Here is a 22,803-nt window from a genome sequence, read left to right as displayed (position 1 = left end):
GCTATTTTGGTAGTTGAAAGATTGATTTTCTCCATCATATTGGCTGTAATTAAGCTTAATCAATGACTCATACTTAAATACACCAGTGAATTGCATTTTCAAATGCTTTTTATTAATACTGTATCTGCTAATAGATTTTCAATGACAGAAAGAACACTTCTTCAATAAGAAAACCACATTAGGTAAACTTATGCATAATAAGGTAATTGTTTCCTAAACAGAGCCAAATTAGAAAATAAACTTCTTTCCAAATCCTTCAATCTTCATATATAACACACCACTTTATTTTTTAAGAAGAAAAAGGAAAAGAGAAATTCTCCCCAGTGTCCATGCAAAACCACAATAGATCTTCTTCCTGATGCACAGTAGCAACAGGACTAACAGCATTAATTATCAGAGCTTGAAATTCCTTCCAAAAGTTCTGTCTACACATCAACCACAGAAAGTAGGGAGACAGAGCTGGCTTTTAGTGCATGACACGTTATTAGAACATAATAATCATTATAATTTTGAGGGAGGTTGACTGTGAGGACAGAAAGGCAGTACAGGCTCTGAGACAAATAAAACTAGAGCTGAGAGAAATAGATTATATCTCACAGCTGGTGTATTGATATTTATGTTACAACCAGAGCCAACTCTCAAAACTGTCCTCCGAATATTAATGTCTCATTCTACAATGCAGTACTCCAGGTAGTAACAGTGGCTATAAATAGCAGATTTCAAGCCTTTCCAGGCAATTCAGAGCTCCACAAGAGAATTAACGGAGCTCTTCCCCAGGAGCTGTCGCACATTTGCTAGAACTCAAATAGTCAGTGGAGAGGAGCTGCTGATGGTGCTGATCTGGTAATCAAACACTTTCTCCAGAGTCAGCAGGTTCATCCTATTTTTCAACATGAAGTATTCCAAAGTTTCATCAGTTCTTTTCTCCTTTCTTTGCAAAATGCCATCCAGATAAGTGTCTCAGTGCCAAGATTTCTGCACACAAGATGTAAAAGCCACCAATAGAAAATTAGAAGTTGGTGAAAAAATACTACTTAGGATGGGTGAAGGTGATGAGAAATGAGTGAACAAATAATACATCCTTTGTTTTAGAGGTCAGTGATTCTTCTCACAGTTATGTCCTTGTGTGAGTTACTTAGTGTTTTTCTTACTTACCAAGAGGTTAGTGAGTCCATTGTTATGATTTCAAAGGAACTGTGTATCTCAAGTCCTCCATCCTCTGACTGGAACAATCTGATCAGCAGCAGCTTTGCCTTGAACTCCGTTTCTCATGTCATTTCTGCTGACCTGTGAAATCTTTTTCCCTGAGCTGTTCACCACACTTAACCACAGCTATTAACTATTACCTCTTGCTATTTACTGCACTTAACTCTCTTTCTCCAGATCCCAGAGGCAGACAATGGGAATGAGTTGCTGCCTCACTGCCCTTACTGAACTGCCCTCCAGTTTTCACAACCACTTATGTGAAACCTTGAAGACAATATTTTAATGAACTTTGAAACAACTTGAATTAGATTTCTCCCTAAGCTTCTGGAGAATGTACCCAGGGAAAGGACAGCACCTATTCAGTGTATCTAAAAGCACAGTAACTGAAGGATACCTTTTCCTTCCAGGAATTTCCCTGGCTGTAATATGATTCAATCATATGCTGCAGACTTGTTGATGACAAGCAATCTATTTTACCTGGCTAGAAAGAAATATTCCTCAAGAGGACACACTTAGAAACTTGTCATTGTGGTTCTGACAGCCAGTTTTGCACATTTTTGCATAAAGAAAATGGCTTCTTTAGCAATGCTGATTCAGAAGCATAGGTGACAGCCTTTTCCACACAATTTCCATCAAGTTATTAGGGTTTATTTTTAGATATGTGAACAGCTTGTAACTCTTCCATTATCACTCAGGAAGGACACTATGGGTGGTTTCAACTACCACTTTTGTGCCTCACCAAGGAGGATAGAGCTCCCACAGCTACTGCACCACACCTCTATTAGCACTGTGACAGTCTCCTGTTCGTTGAATCATAGAGTCATTAAGGTTGGAGAAGACCAATAAGATCATCTAGTGCAACCATCAACCCATCACCACCATGCCCACTAGCCATGCCCCTCAGTGCCTCAATATATATTGTTGTCAAAATACAACCATGCAGCTCATTTTTCTTATTACAAACTAAAAAATATCACCATCTAAACATGGCATGGAAACAAGAAGGTACAACAGATTTCAGTCATAGTTTTGTGTTTGGTTTGTTTAAAGAGCACTGCCTGCAATATCATCAGGTTGGTTTTCCATTCAGGAGCCACTTAATCAAATATATACTTTACATAAATACTCATATTAATTAATAGATAATTAGCTCTGCTCTCATAGCTTATGGCAGCGACTAATGCAAACCTTCTGGGGCTTCTACAGCCCTGAGCTGGAAGGTACACAATCAACTTTTCTGTGAAAACAGCTGATGTATATACATGCTGGAGCTCATATAAAGCTGACATTATAGCATAAGAATGGTTTGGAGTAATCTGAGAAAAGATGAAATCTTCAAGTTTTGTTTTACCAGGTCATTTTTCATGCATGTGTAAAGAGTTCTTTTTGCTTTTTTCTTTTTTTTTTTTCCAAAAGCTCAGATTTTGACCAAACATGTTTGACCTTTTGCAGGTCACAGCCCCAGCACAAAACTCAGTAACTTCCCAGCTTTTGGGTTGCAGCATAAAAAGCCTAAGCTTTTTAAGGACTCTTTCCCTCACATAATCCAAAAGACATTTCTCCTTTGTGTCACATACAATATATGGTTTTATTATTTTAAGTGAAGACTCCTACAAAAAGCTTAATCAATAAAGTTGCCCAGCACGGAAAAAACATGTTCTGCAAAGATATAAATAATAGAAAACAGTAGCTATAAGGGAAACAGATAGGGACAACACTAATTACATTGTAAATGCTATTAAAAACTTTAACTTACCCTAGAAAACTCCAGCCATCGATACTGAAAACGTCTACTGAGGTTAAATAACCTTGAATAAACCATCCTCCACACCAGATAGTTTGCAAGAGTCCTGTTAAATCAGATATGCTTTTGTCAGCCCTCCATATGATGTAACAAAGCAAAGCACTCACAGAAATATCTCCACAGACATTCAAATTGAATGGTTGAAAATTTATTGTGAAAATTAATGAGTCACCGAATTGATGAAACTCTACTTCACAGAATAGTCTGCAAGATTGCAGACAGTTAGTATGTAATTGCACAGTGATAACCATCTTCTACAGGGTATGTGCATCAAGTTTGGCACTTAGTATGCCACCTGTAAGTGATGGTTCTTTTCAAAGGGCAGTTTTTGTTTTCCATGAAAGTGTAGCAAGAATAGTACCATAATGAGAAAATAACTATTGGGCTTTTTTTGATTGTTTGCTTGTTTTTTGTTTTGGCATATCAGAGTGAATGTTCTCTCTCCTCATTAGTAGGGAAGATAAATTGTAACCATTAAACAGAAAAGATAATGATCCATCCCATATGTAATAGAGACTGACATTACTTCATATTTATGTCTTTCCTTAGAAGTTAACAAAGCTCTTTAAAAAAATTTTACTATCCACAGTTATTAAATTACTATCACTCATATTTTGCAGATTGATAATTGCCATACCTAAAAGACAAATCTCAAAAGAACTGAGGCTGAGAAATCCTGGAAGAACTTGTACAAACATCCCAGAAACCTGGCATCTGTGCTCCCTTTTCTAAGACTTCAAGCACTTGACTAGATAACCAAGTATTTGTCCAGCCTAGACTGAGCCATCTCCATGATCAATGGCGGTTACATGAGATAAAATTGCACGGTAAATAGGCAATTCGACTTCAAGCAGACTCAAAACAAGTCTAGTACTGACCTAAGTGTTTACTTTGCACTAGAAGATGCTTCGATGGGCTATCTGATCAGCTCCCTCTTCACAAAAACTCACTAAAACTCAAATTTATTCAGCCTCTATTTGCCATAGAGATGGAGCTGCCAAGCGTTCCTGTAGTGCCACTCCGATAGTTTAATTGATAGATGCTTCAAATACTGTTCCCTCATCGAAATCAAAACAGGCTATAACACTTTTTGCAGGTGTTTTCTCCACACCAGCATCATCAGAGCCAGAGCTTTTGCCTCTAAGCTCCTACCTTGAGCCTCCAGCTCAAGAAGGATCATTGCTGCAAGTTCTTGGTCCCTCAGCTGGGGAGATGACAGTGAGGTGAGGGTGGAGAAGTTTAAGGCAACCTAAAGCAGCCTATTGTCTATTAGAGAATAAGCACACCATAGCTTAGTACCTCTGGCCTGTGTGCAGACACTAATTGGGACATCACACCAAGAGCATACAGGAACGCGTGCCACTTAACCCTGGGCATGATTCCTTCCTCACGATGGAAATACATCATACAGTTCATATAAATCCTCACAATATCCATAAAATATATCTGAAAAAAACTTTTCAAACTTTCAAACATTCTTCACCATAAGTAATACAACTTTAATAACAGAGTATACATTACAACAGACAAAACAATTAGCTCTGAATGGATGAGCAAACCATTTTGACAAAATGCTTAGGGTCATTGTATTTCAACCCACTCAACTATACCAGAAAGCACAGATTTTACCATTATCACATGTTTTAATGATGTAGAGTTTTCTCACCTAATAGCAGATAACACACCTTGAAATACAGCTCTCAATTATTTCGTAAGTGATCTGAAACCCACCAGCCTCTTAGTACCTGCCTCATGCATTTCAGCAGACTCTTGCTCCCACAGTACCTATCCAATCCCTCACTTTGTTAGAATGGAATACTGTAGGTTTATATCAGTATTTATATGAGTGTATATATTAAAAGAGAATATATATGTTTTGTACATATATACTTGAGTATATATATTGAAAATTTAAAGATATAATTTCCATCAAAATTCTTCAGTAAAAAAAATTCAGCTAAGTAGACAACTACCATAATCCAACTGTATGTTACAGTTCAGTACTTAATTGCTACAAAAAGTCAGTTCCTCCTTCTATACACTTCTTGTTCTCATCTGGAGGTGTTTGCCCTTACATTCAAGTTGAGAAATCTCTGTCAAATTGAGAGTGAATGAGAGACTGAAATTTGTAAAGAATGAGTCTTGAAAAGGTGACTTATTCAAAGACATTAATACCCACGGGAATTCAAAAACTATTGTATTTTGTATAATGCATAAATGTTTAAGGAGAATGTCTGTCTCAGGAAATAGCCTACAATTAACTGAGCTTTGTTTTAATTTGAGAAGGACAGAAAAGCTGACACATCCTAAAACCTAACTCTCTGATGAGATAACAACAATTCCTGATTGTAATCACACTTGCATCCACTGATGCATACAATGCATTAAACAGGAAGGTTTCACTTCAAAACCCAAGAGAATTTACATCTTCAGGACTGGGGTGACATGACTGTAGCCAAAGGTTTTCTTGTTTGTGGTTTTGGATGTGTTTGTTTCTAGTAGAAGGGGTAAGAAATTCATTTTTATTTTAGTCTGTTTACTTATTTCAAGAACAGTTTTTATCTTTTAAGTCAGTTATATGAACTTAAAAACAATTGTTTTCAGTCCGGTTAAAAAATGGCACCTTTTGATTAAGAGATGCCTTCAGTGCCTATTTGAGGGTGGTTTTCATCCAAATAACACAAGGCTCATAGATGTTCACCTCTTCACATGAAGTGAAATCCAACACAAAAATAAAACGCAGATCTTCTCTGCACTTCCGATGGGACCAGAGCATTTGTGTTTGTGACCTCTGGGAAGATTGCAGTACACAGTTTCCTATTTTAACTTCAAAATAACTGTTACAGAAAGAAGCGTAGGTTGACCATTTCTGAGCCAGTATGACCATCGCTGTGATACACACTCCCAAAGGAAGTGGTAGAGAGCTTGTTTGCTGGGATAGTTAAAATTATACCAGTGTTCATGGATATCTGCTGAGCAAGGCTCAACCTTGTCTGGAAATAAAGGAGGTTGCTCAAGTAAAATTCTGAGAGTTTGCAATACATTTTAATCAACAGACATGGTGGCAATTAAAGAGAATAGATTTAATATAAGATAGATAGACACATTAATTGACATTTTAATAAAAAATAGATCTCTTTCACAATTTTTGAGATCTGTTTGGAAATTGTATTCATAATTAAGTCTTGAATCAGATTAAAATACTGAAAATCTCCAGTCTCTTGCTAGAGGCACGAATTCCCATTAAATTACTGTAATTTAAGTCTCCAACTAATTTTTCAGAGGAAGCACAAGAGCAGAAAGGAGATCTAGTGCTCCCATCCCTCCCTAAAGAGAATTCCTCTTTATAACAGAGGAGTTGAAGTGCACTGTATTGTCCCACACTGCAAATATGCAGTAAGGTGAGGCAAGGTAAAGCAGTTATTCATTCTGACATACACAAGAATAGTAAAGCTACTTCCTAAAGCAGCTGCAAACATTTCCATTACAAGGATGCATTTCACTATATCCTATTTATTGCATTTGTCTAAAGCACCGGCACCATCAATACAAGGGTAACTAGGTGGGGCAAAATAACCCATCACTAGAAATTTGATCCATGGAAATATGTAATAAGACAAACCAAATTCACATTATTTGTATTATTTTAACCTTTTAAACATCATATGGAGAATGAAAAATGAGATTACCCATAAGAAAATATCCTTGTACTTTTAGGTTTTATTTCATTAGGAAATGCTATGACCTCACCGCAAATACTCTGAGGTATTTACTGTGTAGTTGCAGAGTAGATTTGAATGGAATAGTATTTGTACTCAAAGAGTAACTATTTCTCTGTTGTCTTGGTACAAATGCATCCTCTAAATCACCACTTATCCCCACAGGCATAACTAACTTTATGAGATATAAAGCCTGGAAAACCAAGACAATGTAGAAGACTTTCTTCAGCAAACTAAAATTTGTGATACACCAACAATATTTGTCTGAAGTTTGGAAAGCAGGGATATTTGACAATCCGTAGGCAGAACAAATGATCATGTTTATGTTTCTTATTGTTCGATCTGCTTCTTATTTTTACAAATACTATGAATTAATGTAAGCATTATCATTAGACACAAAGATCAGCAACATAAGAACATCCTGAATTATTATCTGCTGAATCATAAACCTTAGTTGTGGCCATAGTGTACAATCAACAAGGAATGATTTTTAGAGAGAATAGTGACACAGTGACACACCTGAGCAGAGAATAAATTATTACAGAAACTGTTCATATGTCATGAACAAAGATGCTTCCAAATAGAATAACATCTTCACGCACCCTTTTTTTGTTGCATTGACTGAAGCTGTCTTAGTTCCCTGTGCAGAACATATCTATTGTGTGAGCTGCTTGCATTTTTCTAGAGGCATAACTGATTTCACAAGACGTAAAAACCTAAGCAAGTAAGAGAGGCTGAATGGATCTGCAAAAAGCAGCATCACTGCAACCTGTTTTGAGCTAAAAAAGGTGCTTGAAATTAAATTCTCCTGGTGCCCACAAGGTAATAATACATTTATCTTCTTTCAGACAAAAATGAGGCGACCCTTTGCCCAGAGATTTGGTTCCAAGAATCTGGGAAGCACCCAAAGATCCCAGGACAAGCCCAGCAATTAATGCCTAGTTATAAATTTGAGGTCTTACTTTTTCCTTTCGTTTTCAAGTATCCTGAATAAATCTTTGAAGTACTGGGGAACACGGACAATCACATTTTCTGAAGGACCTATATCTTTGAGCTCAGGGTAGATCTTGGTGTCAATCACCTTCTTGATGTATCCCAGCCAGTCAAACTGAAATGACAAAGACTCATTAAAGCACTTTATGAAGGGAGATAATTTACTGATTAAATTACATCTTTGAGATAATGGCTTCGAAGCTTTACTTATTAAAAATTTAGAAACTATTGCAGCTTGTCTTTCCAGTTTCAAACCTCATGAAGTCATAACAGAATTTAAAAGAACATACATTATAAATGAGTATATACATTCCTAGTAATACTCCTTTAACATGCTATCTCTCTGCACCAAACACATTTCTAATTATATAGGTCAGAAATAAAAAGCATAATTTCCCCAACCAACCTGTGGAATCATGGCACTAAGCTCTGATATGTTCATTTTATTGTACATCACCTCACTTGTTCGATTTTCATATGGAATCATGATCTGGAAAAAAAAAAAAAAAAACAAGATGATGAAAACAAATCTCATCTTCCAAAGATCTTCTCTTACGTCACTACTATCCACTGTAATCCCAGTGAAGGAGTATCTCACCGCCCAGTTTCTAAGCATTCATGACATTAGCTTCCCTTTCTGAAGATGGCATTTTAACTCAGAAAAATGGAATATGATTCATTGCCAGTTTAACACATTACTGGGGAATTTGATGTGCTGCATGTCTTCTCTGAACACTTTAGACCAATTTTAGCTCTGATTATACCAAGGAAATGAATGTGGGCTCAAAAAAGCTAAAAGCACACCTAGATCATTAATATCCTATCAAATGTACACCTATATCATTAATATTCTATCAGCTTCAAACTATACAGTTTTAAATGTCAAATCTGAAATAGGTATGCTGGAAACGTATCTCATCTCCTGAATTTGAAAATGGCCCTTCTATGGCCTGGCTTCACCTCGAGGAAAGTCAGATACACATCATTTTTTCCTCCCTTTTAACCAACTATCTTGACTTCCATAGCAGGAAACCTAAGTAAATAGGCCAGAAATGAGCAAAAACATTCACCAACAGAGACTCTCGTCTGGCTGACCAGAGGAGCCAGGCCTCAGGACCCACTATGGAGTAAAAATCCAAGGATGTAGCAAATGAAATCTAAATATAAAACAAGCCCTTTAAAATTGACAAGGGACATTCAGATTCCAAGGCATCTGTCTGAGTCATAATAAAGAAATGAATCAACAAGATAAAAATACAAATTTTCTCACTGTTCAAGAGAAACAAGAATTCCTGACACCAGTGCCAGCCCAGCTCTAGGGTAAATACTGTGCAACATGCTTTATGGTGCTGAATTTAAACAGGGCAGAGATTGACACTAGACTAACCAAATAGCTGGCAGATCTCCAAACAAAATTCTGCAGTAAATGTCTGCGGTTTTACTGTTGCTCAAGCCACACAGACAAAAAACTATTTTATTCTCCCTTTATGAAAATTTCATTTATATGGCAGATATTTAAACTCTTCTTGAACTCGCTTGCTCTCTTCCTCTCTAAATTTTTCCTCTTCCTCCAGTAACTCAAATCTACTTGAAATCTTCCATGTACGCAATCAGATCTCCTGAAGCATGCCTCTCATCCCTAAATCAAAAATACATATCTTCTTTTTATTCCTTTTGTCTCTCTTCCGAAGCATAGAAGTTCTCCATGATATATGTTCACTTTAAAAAGAGTAGAGAGTAACTCAGGATAGGCCAAGTGACAAACAGGACTACTGCTTTTGAAAACACAGTCTCAGGTTTATATAATTAATTGTGCTCATTAGGGATCATACAACAATCCTTGTTCCTGCTTTCATATAGAGGTTTGACAAAATTTTGTCTCTACTTTCAGCAGAGAGATGGAAACACTGGCTTACTGCTGCTGTGGATGGCCTTCAGCTCTCCAACCTTAATGATTCTCTGATTCTATGATATGTTTCGCTAAGGGTTTTGTTAATTTGTTTTATTTTTTAATTCCTCACCCAATGCCCCTGAGAATAATTTTTTAATTTATCAGTTAACTAAAGCAAGAGGACTGTTCATTTTCTTCCATCAGGTTTGCTCCTTTCCTTCTCCTTCCATGAAACAGTATCACTAAGGTTGTTAACACAATGACTTTCCATTTCGAAACATTCAGGATTGCCCTTTTTTTTGAAAGCAATTTTCAATTGCACATAAAATTACCAACCTCAGCTATTTTGACTTCTAGCTTTAGGACTGACTTCATATCAGATTCAGCTCGTGAAGCATTTGCACCCAGAAGCACTGCAGTGTCAACCATGAACTGCAAGAAGGTATCTCGATACTGGGGAAAACAAAACAAAACAAGGGAAATTATTACTGGATTTGCACTTCAACACAGCCATAGCAGTAAGACACAAATATCCAGCTTATAGCAAAGAGTTGAATACATTGCACTTTCATGCTCTTGGAACCACTTTTTTTACCTCAAGTGTCTGCTTTCATTGAGGAGAAAAGGGGAAATGACACCATAAGCATACTGTGGAGGACAGATAGAGCTATCTGCTGTGGTTCACAGAGTTTATAGATCTCATGAAGTGCAAATGATACTTCTGGATGTGGCTGAGAATGCAGAGCTCTTACAATGGGGTTCAACAATGTGTTTGTTTTTGCAGTCTCATACAGTAGTCAGCACAGGCCTGAAGTACTGATAGATGAGTACAAGTGTAGTGGATGAGAAGATAGGGAGGTAAAGGGACATCCCTCCTCTGTTTCTGCTACAGCACACAACACAAGTACCTACTAAAATTCTCTGTGCTATCAACCTATCCTAAAAAAGCTGTTTTAGCCTAGTGTGTACATACAAATATCAGCAGAAAACACTGCATGTATCAATCTTTATATTGTAGCGCTTTATGTGCTATCTCTTCCCCAGAATCATCTTTCAGAAGTTTGAGAGGGATCAAACTGTTCCTACAAACAGCTCTGGCTGGCCTGTAGTCTCCCAAAAGCAAAAGCATTTCCTGGCACATTACCATCTTTAATTTTTAAATAGATACTGTTCTTTGGATACAGGCATCTGCTCAGATAGATGTGGCTAAAAAACTCACTATCTTCTTAGAGAATTTAAAAGGGAAGCAATACTGTAAAATCTTAACAACAGCAATAACTTGCTCCCCATGATGATTCAATTGCTGGCTTTCCTTGAGCTTTGGCCTGTATGTGTTGTACATTATCCACAGACTTTCATCAAAGGAGGGTGAAAAAGATGTTGGCATTGTCAAATATCAATACGTGTGCTTAACATCAACAGTTCATGTTTGTTTTCCACAGAAAAGGAGAAAGAAAGCTTCTTGATAAGGTGTAGCAGAGTACTGAGAAATAATAAATGGGAAGAAGAGGAAATGAATTAGTGAGATCTGCTGAGGAACTCATTCCCTTCATTAAATAAATTCAGGCTAATTTGATGGTAGTAGGAGAGCAGCTCACTGACACAGCAGCATCTGGAATCCTCACTCTTGAGACAGTCTTGAGATCCATTGCCTAGGAAATTCTGGGACCTCTCAGTGGGTGGGGAGGCTCCCATTGCCACCACATCAGGTGAAGTCTACAGTAAGGATATCTGTGGCAGCTGCTAATGAACTCTGACAGCTGTCCTTGAATGCAGGGTGCCCCAGAGAACTATCTATGTTGGACTCCCGGACCTAGATGGTACTTCATAAGGACACAGCTCTGCAGGTTTCATACTACAGAAAGTGCCTGAAGCATGTGGTTTTCTTGCATGTACACCTTCAGCATGTCGGTGTGCTGAAAGTACAAAACTGGAGAACTGGCTGATGCACCGGATGGTTGTGTTGCCATTTTGAACAACATTGTTAGGCTGGAGAAAGGGGCCAACAGGAATAATGAAGTTCTACAAAGGGAAATGCCAAATCCTGCATCTGTGGAGAAATAACCACAAGTAAGAACACAGACTGGGGGCCAATAGCTAAGAAGCACTTCTGCAGAAAAAACTCAGGGCATCTTGGTAGACACTAAGCTGAATTTGAGATGGTGATGTGCTCTTCCAGCAAAGGACAGCAGCACCTTGTGCTGCCAGCAGGTTGAAGGTGATCCTTCCCCTTTGCTCACCACTGGTGAGCCCACACTTGAGTGCTGTGCTCAGTTTTGAGTCGCCCATAGTTTGTGGAGATATTAAAATAAAAATCTGACAGTTCTGGGCACCCTGTTGTGGCTGTTTCTGACTAAGCAAAGAGGCTGGACTAGATGATTTCCAGAGGTCCTTCCTAAGGGGGAAGAAAAGTATGGGGGACCCTGTTTCTTATTAAAATCTTTGTTCAAAAAACTTTGCAAGTGTTTTTAGTAGTGATGCTTGTGGTTGAGTTTTTTTCTAATAGAAAATACCTAGAAAAATCTAAATCCTACCAAACCATAATCGTTTCCCAGATTGGAACTTAACAAAGCAAAATCCACAATGACAAAAGTAGATATTTTGAGTTTTAGTTAGTACTACTTACAGATTTAGCTTCTGTGGTGTTTTCTAGGTAATCCTCTCGAGATGAAAGAGATAGGCTTGCTTGATCTAGCTGTTAAAAATAACAAGAAAAAGCATTTAATAATTAAAGGTAGCCAAATTAGCAAACTTCAAAGAGTTCACATTTTTCTGGCAATGACAATGAATGTAAATATCTAATACATAATGTATTTCTGAAAAATAGCCTGATTTTCACATAATTAAAAAAAAAAATCTATGTCATGCTGACAGACATTACCTTAATAGTATTAATACAATCTGGGAAGCCACAGGTGCCTCCCACAGTACCTTGAGCCACCTACTACAGCAAAAGTATCACCTACCATGATTTATGTGTTCATGGCTCCATTACAAGTAGGGTAAGGTAAAAGGAGTGAGTCTATAGGATCAAATAATGAGTGCAGACAATTGTTCATGTTATATGTATTTCAGGGGCACAAGCATCAACTCTGGACACAAAACTTAGTGTATGGACCAAATGTCCATTAACTGCTGGAGCACATAAGCTCCTCTGTGCCTGGAAAGCTTCGTTAGCCTACTTTGACAGAAATTAAGGTTATGCATTTGAGCTTTACTCTAGGCCAACACTGAGTGCTGTAATGAGTATTTGGCTTTTTGAACAGAGGTACAGCTGGTTTCCAGCCACAGAAATCATTGCGTGCATGGGAAATTGTTATGCTTCCAGTAAATTTGCTAAAGATGTATGGCAGACACAGGTTTTAAATATTTCTGATTCAAACTATGATCAGACTTGCTGGCCTACAGTTACCCTAATGCTGGATAATGTCGTCAAGGTAATTTATAAAATGAGACTTGAAAGTTTAATGGGTTCACTTAGTCTTTTGAATGAAAAGATGACAACAGGGGAACATGTGCATAATGTTTCAAGTTCTTAACCAGCCAAAAATCACAGTGGAGCAGATCTCTTAAAGTTAGTACTAGAAACAGAGATATCACAAGACTCTTCAACATGATTAATCAAGTTTGAGTATAGAAGCCAAATCTGATAGCATAAGTCAACCAACTTCCACATTCTGAAGAAGATATTGACGTAAATGGGAAAAAAAAAAACATTTTTGATACTGTAAGATTATTACTTTGATGTGTTGTTTTTTAGAAGTAGTGAAGAAGTATTGTATTTATTGATACTATTTCACTACTTAATCTATATCCTACAACACTTACATTTCACATTTTCTACATTCATAAAATACGACCCAAGTAAATGAAAATATAATCTAAAATGGATGAATAAATATCATCCTCTCCTTTGAGTGATGTTCTCAAGCTTTAAGATACACCATAAACAAAATAAAACAAACCATCTACTGAAAGCTGATGATATTCACTGAAGCTGCGATGTTCAGTGCAATTCTGATCCTTTGAGAAAGAGTATCACCTTTCTTCCATGTATTGAAGAAAAAAAGAAAAAAACACCCTGTATACTCATGCTTTGCAGATGCATGTCCTAGCAATTGTTAACTTCAGATTATTAGGTCTATTTCAGCTATGTCCCTATTGCTTAAATTGTTCATTCAAATTTTCCTGGCTTAAGAATCAGACTTGATAATCCGTTGAAATAAAGAAAGCACAAATATGAGATATAAAGAAAAAAATTAATCAACTCCTTCAGGAAAAAGAAAATCACATTGAACAAAGCTTTATTTGGAGCATCTCCTGTTTTTCTGATCCATTCATGCTTTTGCAGTGATGAACAAATAATTTTGCAATAGATCCGTTTTCACAAGCAGATTGAAATACTCCCTGGTACAGCTTCACTCCTGGGAAATTTGTAAAAACACTGACAAAGTAGAACACCGGCTGATGCATTCTGCTGATCAAGTTCTTAATCAAATTAACAATAAAAACAGAATCCCCTAAGGAATAACACATTATTCAGAGGATGTAGAATTTCAGTTATTTAGATACCCAATTCATAGGGGCCACTAAGCATACCAAATGAAGATATTGCAAGGAATAAATTCATTTTCAAAGAATCAGACATACAAACCTATCCAAACCCTCTGCTGGCAGATGTCATGGACTAACAACAGGAGTATGAGAGGAGATAGCTAAATATTTCCTCTTTTGATTCTACTATTCAGTTCCTTTAAATCTTCAGCCAAAGCAACTCTGACAGGATCTGAACAGCATCTTATCAGAATGACATCCTTAACGCAGTGAACTGTTGATCAGCAGTTGCCTCAAACATTCAGGAAAACTCCTTAGAAATGAGGAAAAGTTACCCTTGAATCTCATAGCAGACCAATGCCTCAGTGAAAGGGCCTTTCAAAGAACGGATTCAAAAGCAACATCCAGTACCACCACAGTTAACTGTTGTATGAGTCCCAAATACAGCTAGCCAGGATACTACCAACATATGGACCATAGATGCTATTTTGCTGTGATTAATGGTGGTAAACCTTTCTTCTTTGTCCCTTCTCTCTGGTCTTTATAAACTACATTCTCATAGCAGTGGAGAGCTGGTCCACTCTGGTTATTCAACTCTATTTCCTAAAAAAACCAATGCATTTGACCCAGGCACTGGATCTTGCCATGATGACATCTTATCCTAAGTGTTGCAATTCTCTCTGGAGTATTGTCAGACTACAGCTAGGCAATTTTGGTTTTCGTCTATTTTTTCACTAATCTAAAAAGCTGTGTAATGCCATGTACTGTTATAAACTCTATGCTTTGATCCAAAACAAAAGAATTTCAATAAACTAAACTATATTTCCAGTTTAGAAGACTGTGATTTTATTTTGTTGTTGTTGTAAGGTATCAGCACAATATAAACCATTTCCATTTCAAGAAAAACATCTCAAGTTCAGAATATTTGTGGCTGATGCACAATTCCTCATCTTCATAGATTAAACAGCCATACTCGGCATCCAGAACACTTATTTTAAAAAAACAAGATCACAAAATGCCATGCAAAGTAAGCTAATAGATATGCTGTGCTGTACCTTCAGGATATACCGATTGGAGACTTTGTCATCAGCAGCCACATATAAACGGATGAAGACAGAGTTGCTGTATTGACCACGAAGTGTTGCCAGGGTCTGCACTAAGCTAAATCTCCTCTCTGACCACAGCCCCTCTGGTCCGATGTTGGATTCCAGCACAGGCCAGCGGAAAGGGGAATGCCTCAGGATGCTTAACAGTGGTTTCATGTCTGCTTTTTCAATTTTATCTGAAATGTTGAAGTGTGACAACAGTTACATTGCATATGATTCAAATCCTGCAAGAGCCAGAGGAGAAGCAAAGATTTATCGGCACTGATAGATTTCCAAGTAGGAAAAAACAAATAGCTGAATCCAAAGCTTCTGCTCTGCCTGTGAATACATAGGCACAGCAGTCCTATAGAAAGTCTCAATGGAGTTCAGTGGAGAGCAAAAGGCCTTGCCTGTATAAACATGTATAATACACAGGTTTCCCCAGATCAGATCACTTACTCTCATTCATACAGGACGCATAAAGGATCTTGGCCTTCTGTACAGCTTCACTGTCCTGTCTTTTGCTGATCGGTTTCTCAAGCAATGCTGAAAAAATAATTGACAGTTTTTCAATACATTTTAAAATGTGGGTACTTTCTGTTTTCCTCTCTCAGTGTTTACTTCGGTCACAGCCCTTAGCTAACTAGGGATGAGGTTCCTTCCATATGTATTCTCTTAGGCCACGACACAGACACAAGAGGTATTTTCACTTTTTTCCACCTCCACACAGAAGGACTGCGACAGTCCATTCCTTGCTCCCTCACCCAGACTGGTCATTACTCCAAGGCCTAGTGCATGCAGTGCGGTGCAAAAGACCTTGTCCTTGGGACTGGTAACAATCAAGGTTTCAACAGAGGCAGTTAATGACTGCCATATTGCCTCAAACTGAATATTCACAGAACTGATAATAGACACCTTCAATAGATCCAATTCTAAATTGTCTGACTATGAGTCAATCATCCTACCCTATAAATAGGAAGCAGCCTAAGAACCCTAAGCAAGCAGCTGGCTGCACACCATAATCTCCCCTTGAATAGAAACACCCCTTGAGGTTACTTAACACCTGCACAGATATTCATCTGAGATGTGGTGACAATTTGCCAACAGATCCTCATTAAGTTTTCAAGCTATACTGTTTTCAAGCTATACTAGCTTTGCTAAGGTCTGAGCTTAGACTCACTCTCTGTAGCAAATAGTCAAGGATATTTAGCCATTTCAAATCTTGTTGAGTCACTGTCATCACTGTTCAAATTACCATCTTACACCTACTTTATATCAGTAAATATCTTCCTGCCTTCCTCTTACGAGTGAAGTGTGCAGTGCTTTAGCCTCCATCTGTGACAAGGATATACATACTTTTTAAAAGATTACTACAAGGACAGCTGACTGATAGTGTCCACTGCTGTTCCTCACAAAGAGCCACCTCAACAAACAGAGGTGACAGGTATTCAGAGGGGCTGGGATCCAGCACACAGGGCAGAAACTCTGGAATTTTTCAGGTGGCTCAGCTTCTGGCGCTGACATTCTGTGTCATTAGAATCCAAGGGAGGTGGTAGAAGGATCCCAGGAGCAAGACTGTTGGGGTTTGTTTTCACCAGAACTGTCCTTTTGTCCATTAGACACACACATCTTCAGTTTTGTAAATGACACAGAAGGACAAATTCAGAACCGCTATACGAGAAGCTGTGTTATATAGCTCCCTTACTATAGATGTCAAGTCCTTTTGTGCTGGAAGGCCAAACTAGTTTTTCTAAGCTGTCATTTCTCTTGCTCTCCTTACATTATGCATGGATGTGAAATATCATGCAAAGTGCATCTGAATCTCAGTAGTCCATTGTCAGCTGCCTCGAGCCATTTATCCAAGCTATAAATCAGCCAAGATGTTGCACAAACACATATTATGCCTATCAGAGCCAGCCTATCTTCAGCAACATCTGTCACATCAGGTACAGCACAGCAAGAGCACTTCCATGAACAAGAGAAGCAAGGTAGCACTTGAGCAGGGGATGGAAAATGGGTTAGCAAACTCTGGTGGACCTGATGTGGTTTTGTGAAACCCAAACAGGTCACACCCAACTTTACCCTACTTTTACTGGGACCACTGGAAAGAATGGCTTTGCTGGAACCGTCTCAAGTGCCTCTTGTTGGGTGCTCAGCTAGAGCTAAGAAGCCTTGAAAACTTCAAGAGTTCCTTTCCTACAGCATATTCCTCAGAGGGTATCACTCTGGATTTCAGGAGGGTTTATGAGCAAAGGTGTAGTTCAGATTGGTCTTTTGTGGTGCTGTGTCTGAGTTAAGAAACATGCCACAAACATAAGGTAGAACAAAGTGCAATGCAGAACTTCCAGTGGTCTGCCAAAGTCAGCTGAAGACCATTTACTGACAACAGAGATGGTAAAATCAAACCTCTTTCATATGCAGCCTACTCAAGAAACTCCGTGCCATGCCTCATCCTGATACTTCTCATCCATGCCCATCAGAGCACCTACACTCAGGGGACCATACAGCTGACATTCAAATATTTATTTGTCAACGATTATGCCAGTTGATGAACAAATGCCAGCTGTTCTCTTCATCCAAACACTTCTCTCCATGGGGAGGGAAAAACAAAGATCTCATTTGAGCAATGTAATAATATCACTTTCCTTTTATTTAAGATTTTCAATATGGAATCCTGTTCAGCAAGTATTTTTATAGCTTTGGTTTCAAATCTTTAAGTTCTCAGTTTTTATCAGCTTGTTAAATAGAATATTATACCAACCATTGACACATATTTCCAGTGTCCACAGTCCTTAACAGAACAATCAGACCAGTTCATGTTTTAAGAATGACATTTAAAGAGAAACTATAAATGAAACCTACATAAAACTAAGGATGAAAAAAACACACTCCTGTTAAAGCCATGGTAATAACTTCTGTTCCTTGCCAGTAAGCTGCACAGACATGAAATTTTGAAGCTAATAAAATTCAATAAGGCCCAGCTAAAGCTCAGGAGTGATACAGACGATGAGATCGAATAAAATAAAATCAATTCTAGGAATACACATACGTAAAATCACGTCAAAATGAGACCTAGAGCTTCCTCATCAAATCACCTTGTTATATGTCAGAATGAAGCTGAAACTCTCCTTGCACTTTTGCAAAGAATGAGGCAGGGTATATGATGCCATTTTGCACAGAACTAATTTTTGAAGAAAATTCTTGGTTCTGACAATGGCAAATTCAGAGGTCAAATATGAAAATCTTAATAAGCTGGTTGAATCCTGTGTTTGGCCACTGAGACAGGGGATGTCAACTATGATAGCTCTTCAAACTACAGAAGTTTCTCAGCCTTATCCTCAAGCTTTCAGACAGATTCAGAAGCTCAGTTCTGAAGCACTGGTCAGATCCACTTGCTTTCTACATTAGCTAATAAAAAATCTAAATAGAAGGTTCAGAAATTATTTCTATTTAACTCACAAATATTTATAGCTATTTTATATGTCTTTGAATATTTGAGTTCTCGAAAGAAGAGGCAAAAAGTAGTACATGCTAATCAAATGTATGAGTAATTAATTAATGTATCTATAAGTTGGACTATTCTCTGAAAAAAGTCATCACTGTGATGGCAAACAATGTAAATACATAAAACTGTCTTTAAATGGATGAGATTGGGTGCTACAAGTAGCCTAGTCATAGCAGAAAGTTGTGAGAGGGCTGCAGCTCAGTGCTACTGCTTCCGAGGATCCACAAGATGCGCAGATCCTACATGAAGGGTTTCCAAACACTGACTAGATACATGGCATTTCAGGACCTCACCTACGCTACAGAAAATGCCAGTCAGTAACCCAAAGGGAACAAATCCAGACTCCTTGGCAAAATTCAGCTATTTACTACAACTGTCTGGAGCAACTGCCTTTCCACATAGAATGATTTTAATAGTTTCAGTTAGTTACTCTTTGTGCAGCTGAATGAAAGCAGCTCCCAAGAGATCTTCCAAGAGGTAGGAAGAGGAAGACCATCACATATCAGCTAATAATCTAATAGAACACCCTCAGAAAAGCAGACGATCTCAGTTCCCTACTGCCTTTGCAAGCACCTGCTTTATTCTCTTGCCAGGGGAGCATATGGATTTGTGACCACCTGTCCCTAGTCAAATATAAAGTATGAGTTTGAATGGATATTCTAGCGAAGCAGCTCTTGTTCTTCAGCCACATCTTTGTCTTCTTTACTTCCAAATTAATTCCAAAGTTATTCTCTTAGGAATAAAAGGAGTCTTGAACCATGTTATTGATCTAAGCTCCTCTTTGTCTATGTTTCTGTATGCACAGGATGCTCAGAAGTAAGATTTATATCTGCCTTCATATAAAACTTAGTTATGGCAAATGTCAAAACTTATTGGTAATTCTGCTCCGCAGTGCTGAAACAACATAACTTATCTCAAGAAATCATCTCATGCACAGTCAGAAACTGGTTAAAACTGTTTCTGCAATCCCAAGGTTCCTAAGGTCATGCACTGCTTCATCATTTCATTTTGGTAGAAAAAACAAGTTTCTGAGGGCAGGGATGTTGGCACTGCAAACCAAAGTTCCTTTACTTGTGACAGTCTGGGTCAAGCAGGCTTACATCATCACACTGAATGGCCCTTTTACAAAACACAGGGACTCAGCATCACCAAAGAAACCATGCCATAGTTGGAATGATCTTTAGTTGCCTGAGCTGCGGATGCTCAGTCAGGCAGTCAAGGAAAATAGACGCCGCTGGGGATGGAGTGTTGGGTTTGGAAGGGAAGGAAGGAAGGTCTTTATTGAGTGTCCTGCAGGCAGTGCTTTTTCAGGCCAAAAGAGCTAAAAAAGGCCAACTTCCTGTGGTTCACAACCCTACAGTAAATAGCAATCATCTGCTTCTGAAAGTGAGAGCAAAACACTTTACAAAGTAAGCTTTTCTATTTTGTGTGTGTGCGTGTGTGCATTTAACTACATACTATTCTAAAGTGGTTAAGAATAACCCTGTGGCTAAATGTTACCTTTAATCTTACTTTCCACTTCTAGCTGTTGTTGACTTTCCAGCCTAATGTCCTGTGCAGCTTTGGTTTTCAACCACCATACTTTTATTTCCAGTATTGAGAAATCATGTACCTTTTTTACCTTCTGACTTGGAATACAAGAAACAGGACTTGCACAGATTTGTGGGGAAAAGAAGCATGCATACTGTATATTCAGATTAATAAAACAGATTCAGGTTATAATGATCATGGCCTGCAGACTGTAAACATATTCTGTGTACTATTAGATAGTTCTCTGCTTACACAGTCTCTCTCAGAAATGCAATTAGACAGTGTTATTAGCTAAGTTTATTTTTTGTCCTAGAGAGATAACATAAGGTTTTACTGCACTTTCCAACCACAGATACGGAGGCTACATACTGCTAGTGAAGATAGGAGAGCTGTTTTCTCATTTACTTTTGTATTTATCCTTCCACAAACATCTGCTGTACACGGAAAGTGCAAACTGAAGTGTTTGTACAGTGATATCTAATAATGATTTGAAGTATATTCTAATGCTTTTTACCTTGAAGAAAAAGAATATTCCAGTGGGAATACACTCAGGGTTTAAATTAAAAAATTCCATACAAAAGCCCCAGTGGGGCATCCTACTTCCTGGAAAGTTTTAACTCTGGAAGAGTGAAAAGCTAGAAGGAGGCAATATGCAGTTCAGTGCAAAATCCCAAGGCAATGTTGGAGAATGTAGCTGTCTCAGACCTCAAAAACTGAGAAGTATCAAACTGGGGAGGTGATCTTACTGTTGTACACAGGTTGGAGTGAGACTGGAATGCTGCATGTCTGTCCATCCCTGTCGCCCATATTTTAAAAACAATGAGTTTTTCTTTGGGTGAAGCGGCTTGAGAACTGGGGATAAAAAAGCCATGCAGTAGGAGACTTTAAGAACATGATTTGTTTTGTTTTGCAAAAGGTGGTGGAAGGGTAGTGTCATTAGAAAAGGCTTGGTGCCAAAGAGATCTTTAGTCTACTAAAAAGAGACTCAAGGAAAGCCAGTCACTGGAATATGAAGACAAATTCAGCAGTGGCCGTGATTAACCACTGGAGCCAAGCAACCAGTGGAGATAGTGGCTTCTCTGCCCCTTAACATCTTCAAGACTTGATGCTTTTTTTTGGAAGATAAGCTTTAGCCCAACGTGAATTATGTTCAAGCTAGTGAGCTGCATACATGGGTAATGTAATTGCTTGTGATACAAGGTCACAGGAGATAATGGTTGCTCCTGGCACTGTACTCTATATGCTAAGGATAAAGATCTCCAAGCACTCTTAGACATGTGACAACAAGGACATGCAGCCATTATCCAGTGTTGCAGATAAAGAAAGAGAGCCACAGAGGATTAATTCCTCCATATCTAACTCAAGTCAGAGTCTTACTGATTTGAACTGCACTGCTTTATGAGCATAAATCATGCTGAATTTGATTCAAAGACTCACAGCACTTAATCCTTTGGAGATACTGAAAGCCCAGAAGTGCCTCTAATGTCAGTGACAGAGTTGCTCAGCATTGCCCAGGTGATGCTCAGTACTGCAGCTGAAAACAATTTGTAAAGCATTGTTCTCAGCACAGATCCAGAAAGCAGCCTAAGAGTACAACCCATATCCATCCATTCACTCAGCCAGAGGCAGAAGAAGCTCATCCTTCAGCTATGCCCACAGTAAGTCTCCATCAAAATCTCAATCAACAGCATTCTATTCCTTCAGCTGCAGAAGCTAGAAAGTACATTTTAATCTTTTAGAAATCTAGAGGATATCCCCTGATGTTTTGCCAGCAACAGGATGTTTTAATAATGTCACTGAGGAATTTGAGTAGAGGAAAAAAAAGGCATTTCATCCCCGTTTTGAAAGAAAACCTTGCACCCCAGCATCTTCACTGGGGAGGCACAGGTGGCTATTTTGTTTTACTGGGAGATGAAGAAATACACTGAGAACACAGATACATGCAGCAAATGCTTAGTAGTCAAACACTGGGCAATCAAACAAATCACACAGCACTTGCATGCAAAATGCTGTTCCCCGAGCCATGATGTAACTGCGGTTCATCTAGTCCTCATTAGGACTAAGTCTAAACGCATACTTACTTCACACTAAAGAGCTATGCTGAAAGAGTACCCAAAAAGCAGACACAACCCCTAGAGCCCAAGTAATCACCTGCACCAGCAACACCAAGGGCAATCACTGAGGACTCATAGATAGAACACTGAGGAAATCATAGCTAGAACAATGTACAGTCTTAATTACAGTAATGTGAGCTTGCATGTTCCAAGAAGGAATATCTCAGAATGGCTTGGGGTCAGCTGACATTCATTCAGAGTATCTAGTTTCCAGTTTCCTTTTTTCAGAGCCCAGAGTTAAGTGAAGGAGGGTGTTATGGATGAGGCCTACAAAGGGCATGATATTCTACTTCAAAAGCAGTGGCCACAGCATCTAAAATTACAGATGACACTGCTGTGATCCTTTGTTCAGTGGTAACTTCCCTGGCTTCCTGCATGAAAATGTGAGATCAATAGACTGTA

At 38.3% G+C, this 22,803-nt stretch overlaps 1 protein-coding gene across 1 annotated transcript in view; it reads right to left on the bottom strand.

Annotated features, from left to right (window-relative positions):
* The window catches only part of PHEX (phosphate regulating endopeptidase X-linked), a 92,493-nt gene that overhangs the window by 54,868 nt on the left and 14,822 nt on the right, over window positions 1–22,803 (bottom strand). The window contains exons 4-10 of the mRNA XM_065741463.1: window positions 15,712–15,798; window positions 15,223–15,449; window positions 12,240–12,308; window positions 9,950–10,066; window positions 8,129–8,212; window positions 7,692–7,837; window positions 2,963–3,056 (exon numbers count right to left, since the gene is read on the bottom strand). Of these exons, the coding sequence (XP_065597535.1) occupies window positions 2,963–3,056; window positions 7,692–7,837; window positions 8,129–8,212; window positions 9,950–10,066; window positions 12,240–12,308; window positions 15,223–15,449; window positions 15,712–15,798 (824 nt within the window). The remainder of the gene's footprint in view (window positions 1–2,962; window positions 3,057–7,691; window positions 7,838–8,128; window positions 8,213–9,949; window positions 10,067–12,239; window positions 12,309–15,222; window positions 15,450–15,711; window positions 15,799–22,803) is intronic.

This window comes from Cyrtonyx montezumae, unplaced genomic scaffold, assembly GCF_038088225.1.
Source record: "Cyrtonyx montezumae isolate F1298 unplaced genomic scaffold, pur_monq_1.0 scaffold_3, whole genome shotgun sequence".
NCBI lineage: Eukaryota > Metazoa > Chordata > Aves > Galliformes > Odontophoridae > Cyrtonyx > Cyrtonyx montezumae.
This window is presented reverse-complemented; position numbering and strand designations above follow the sequence as displayed.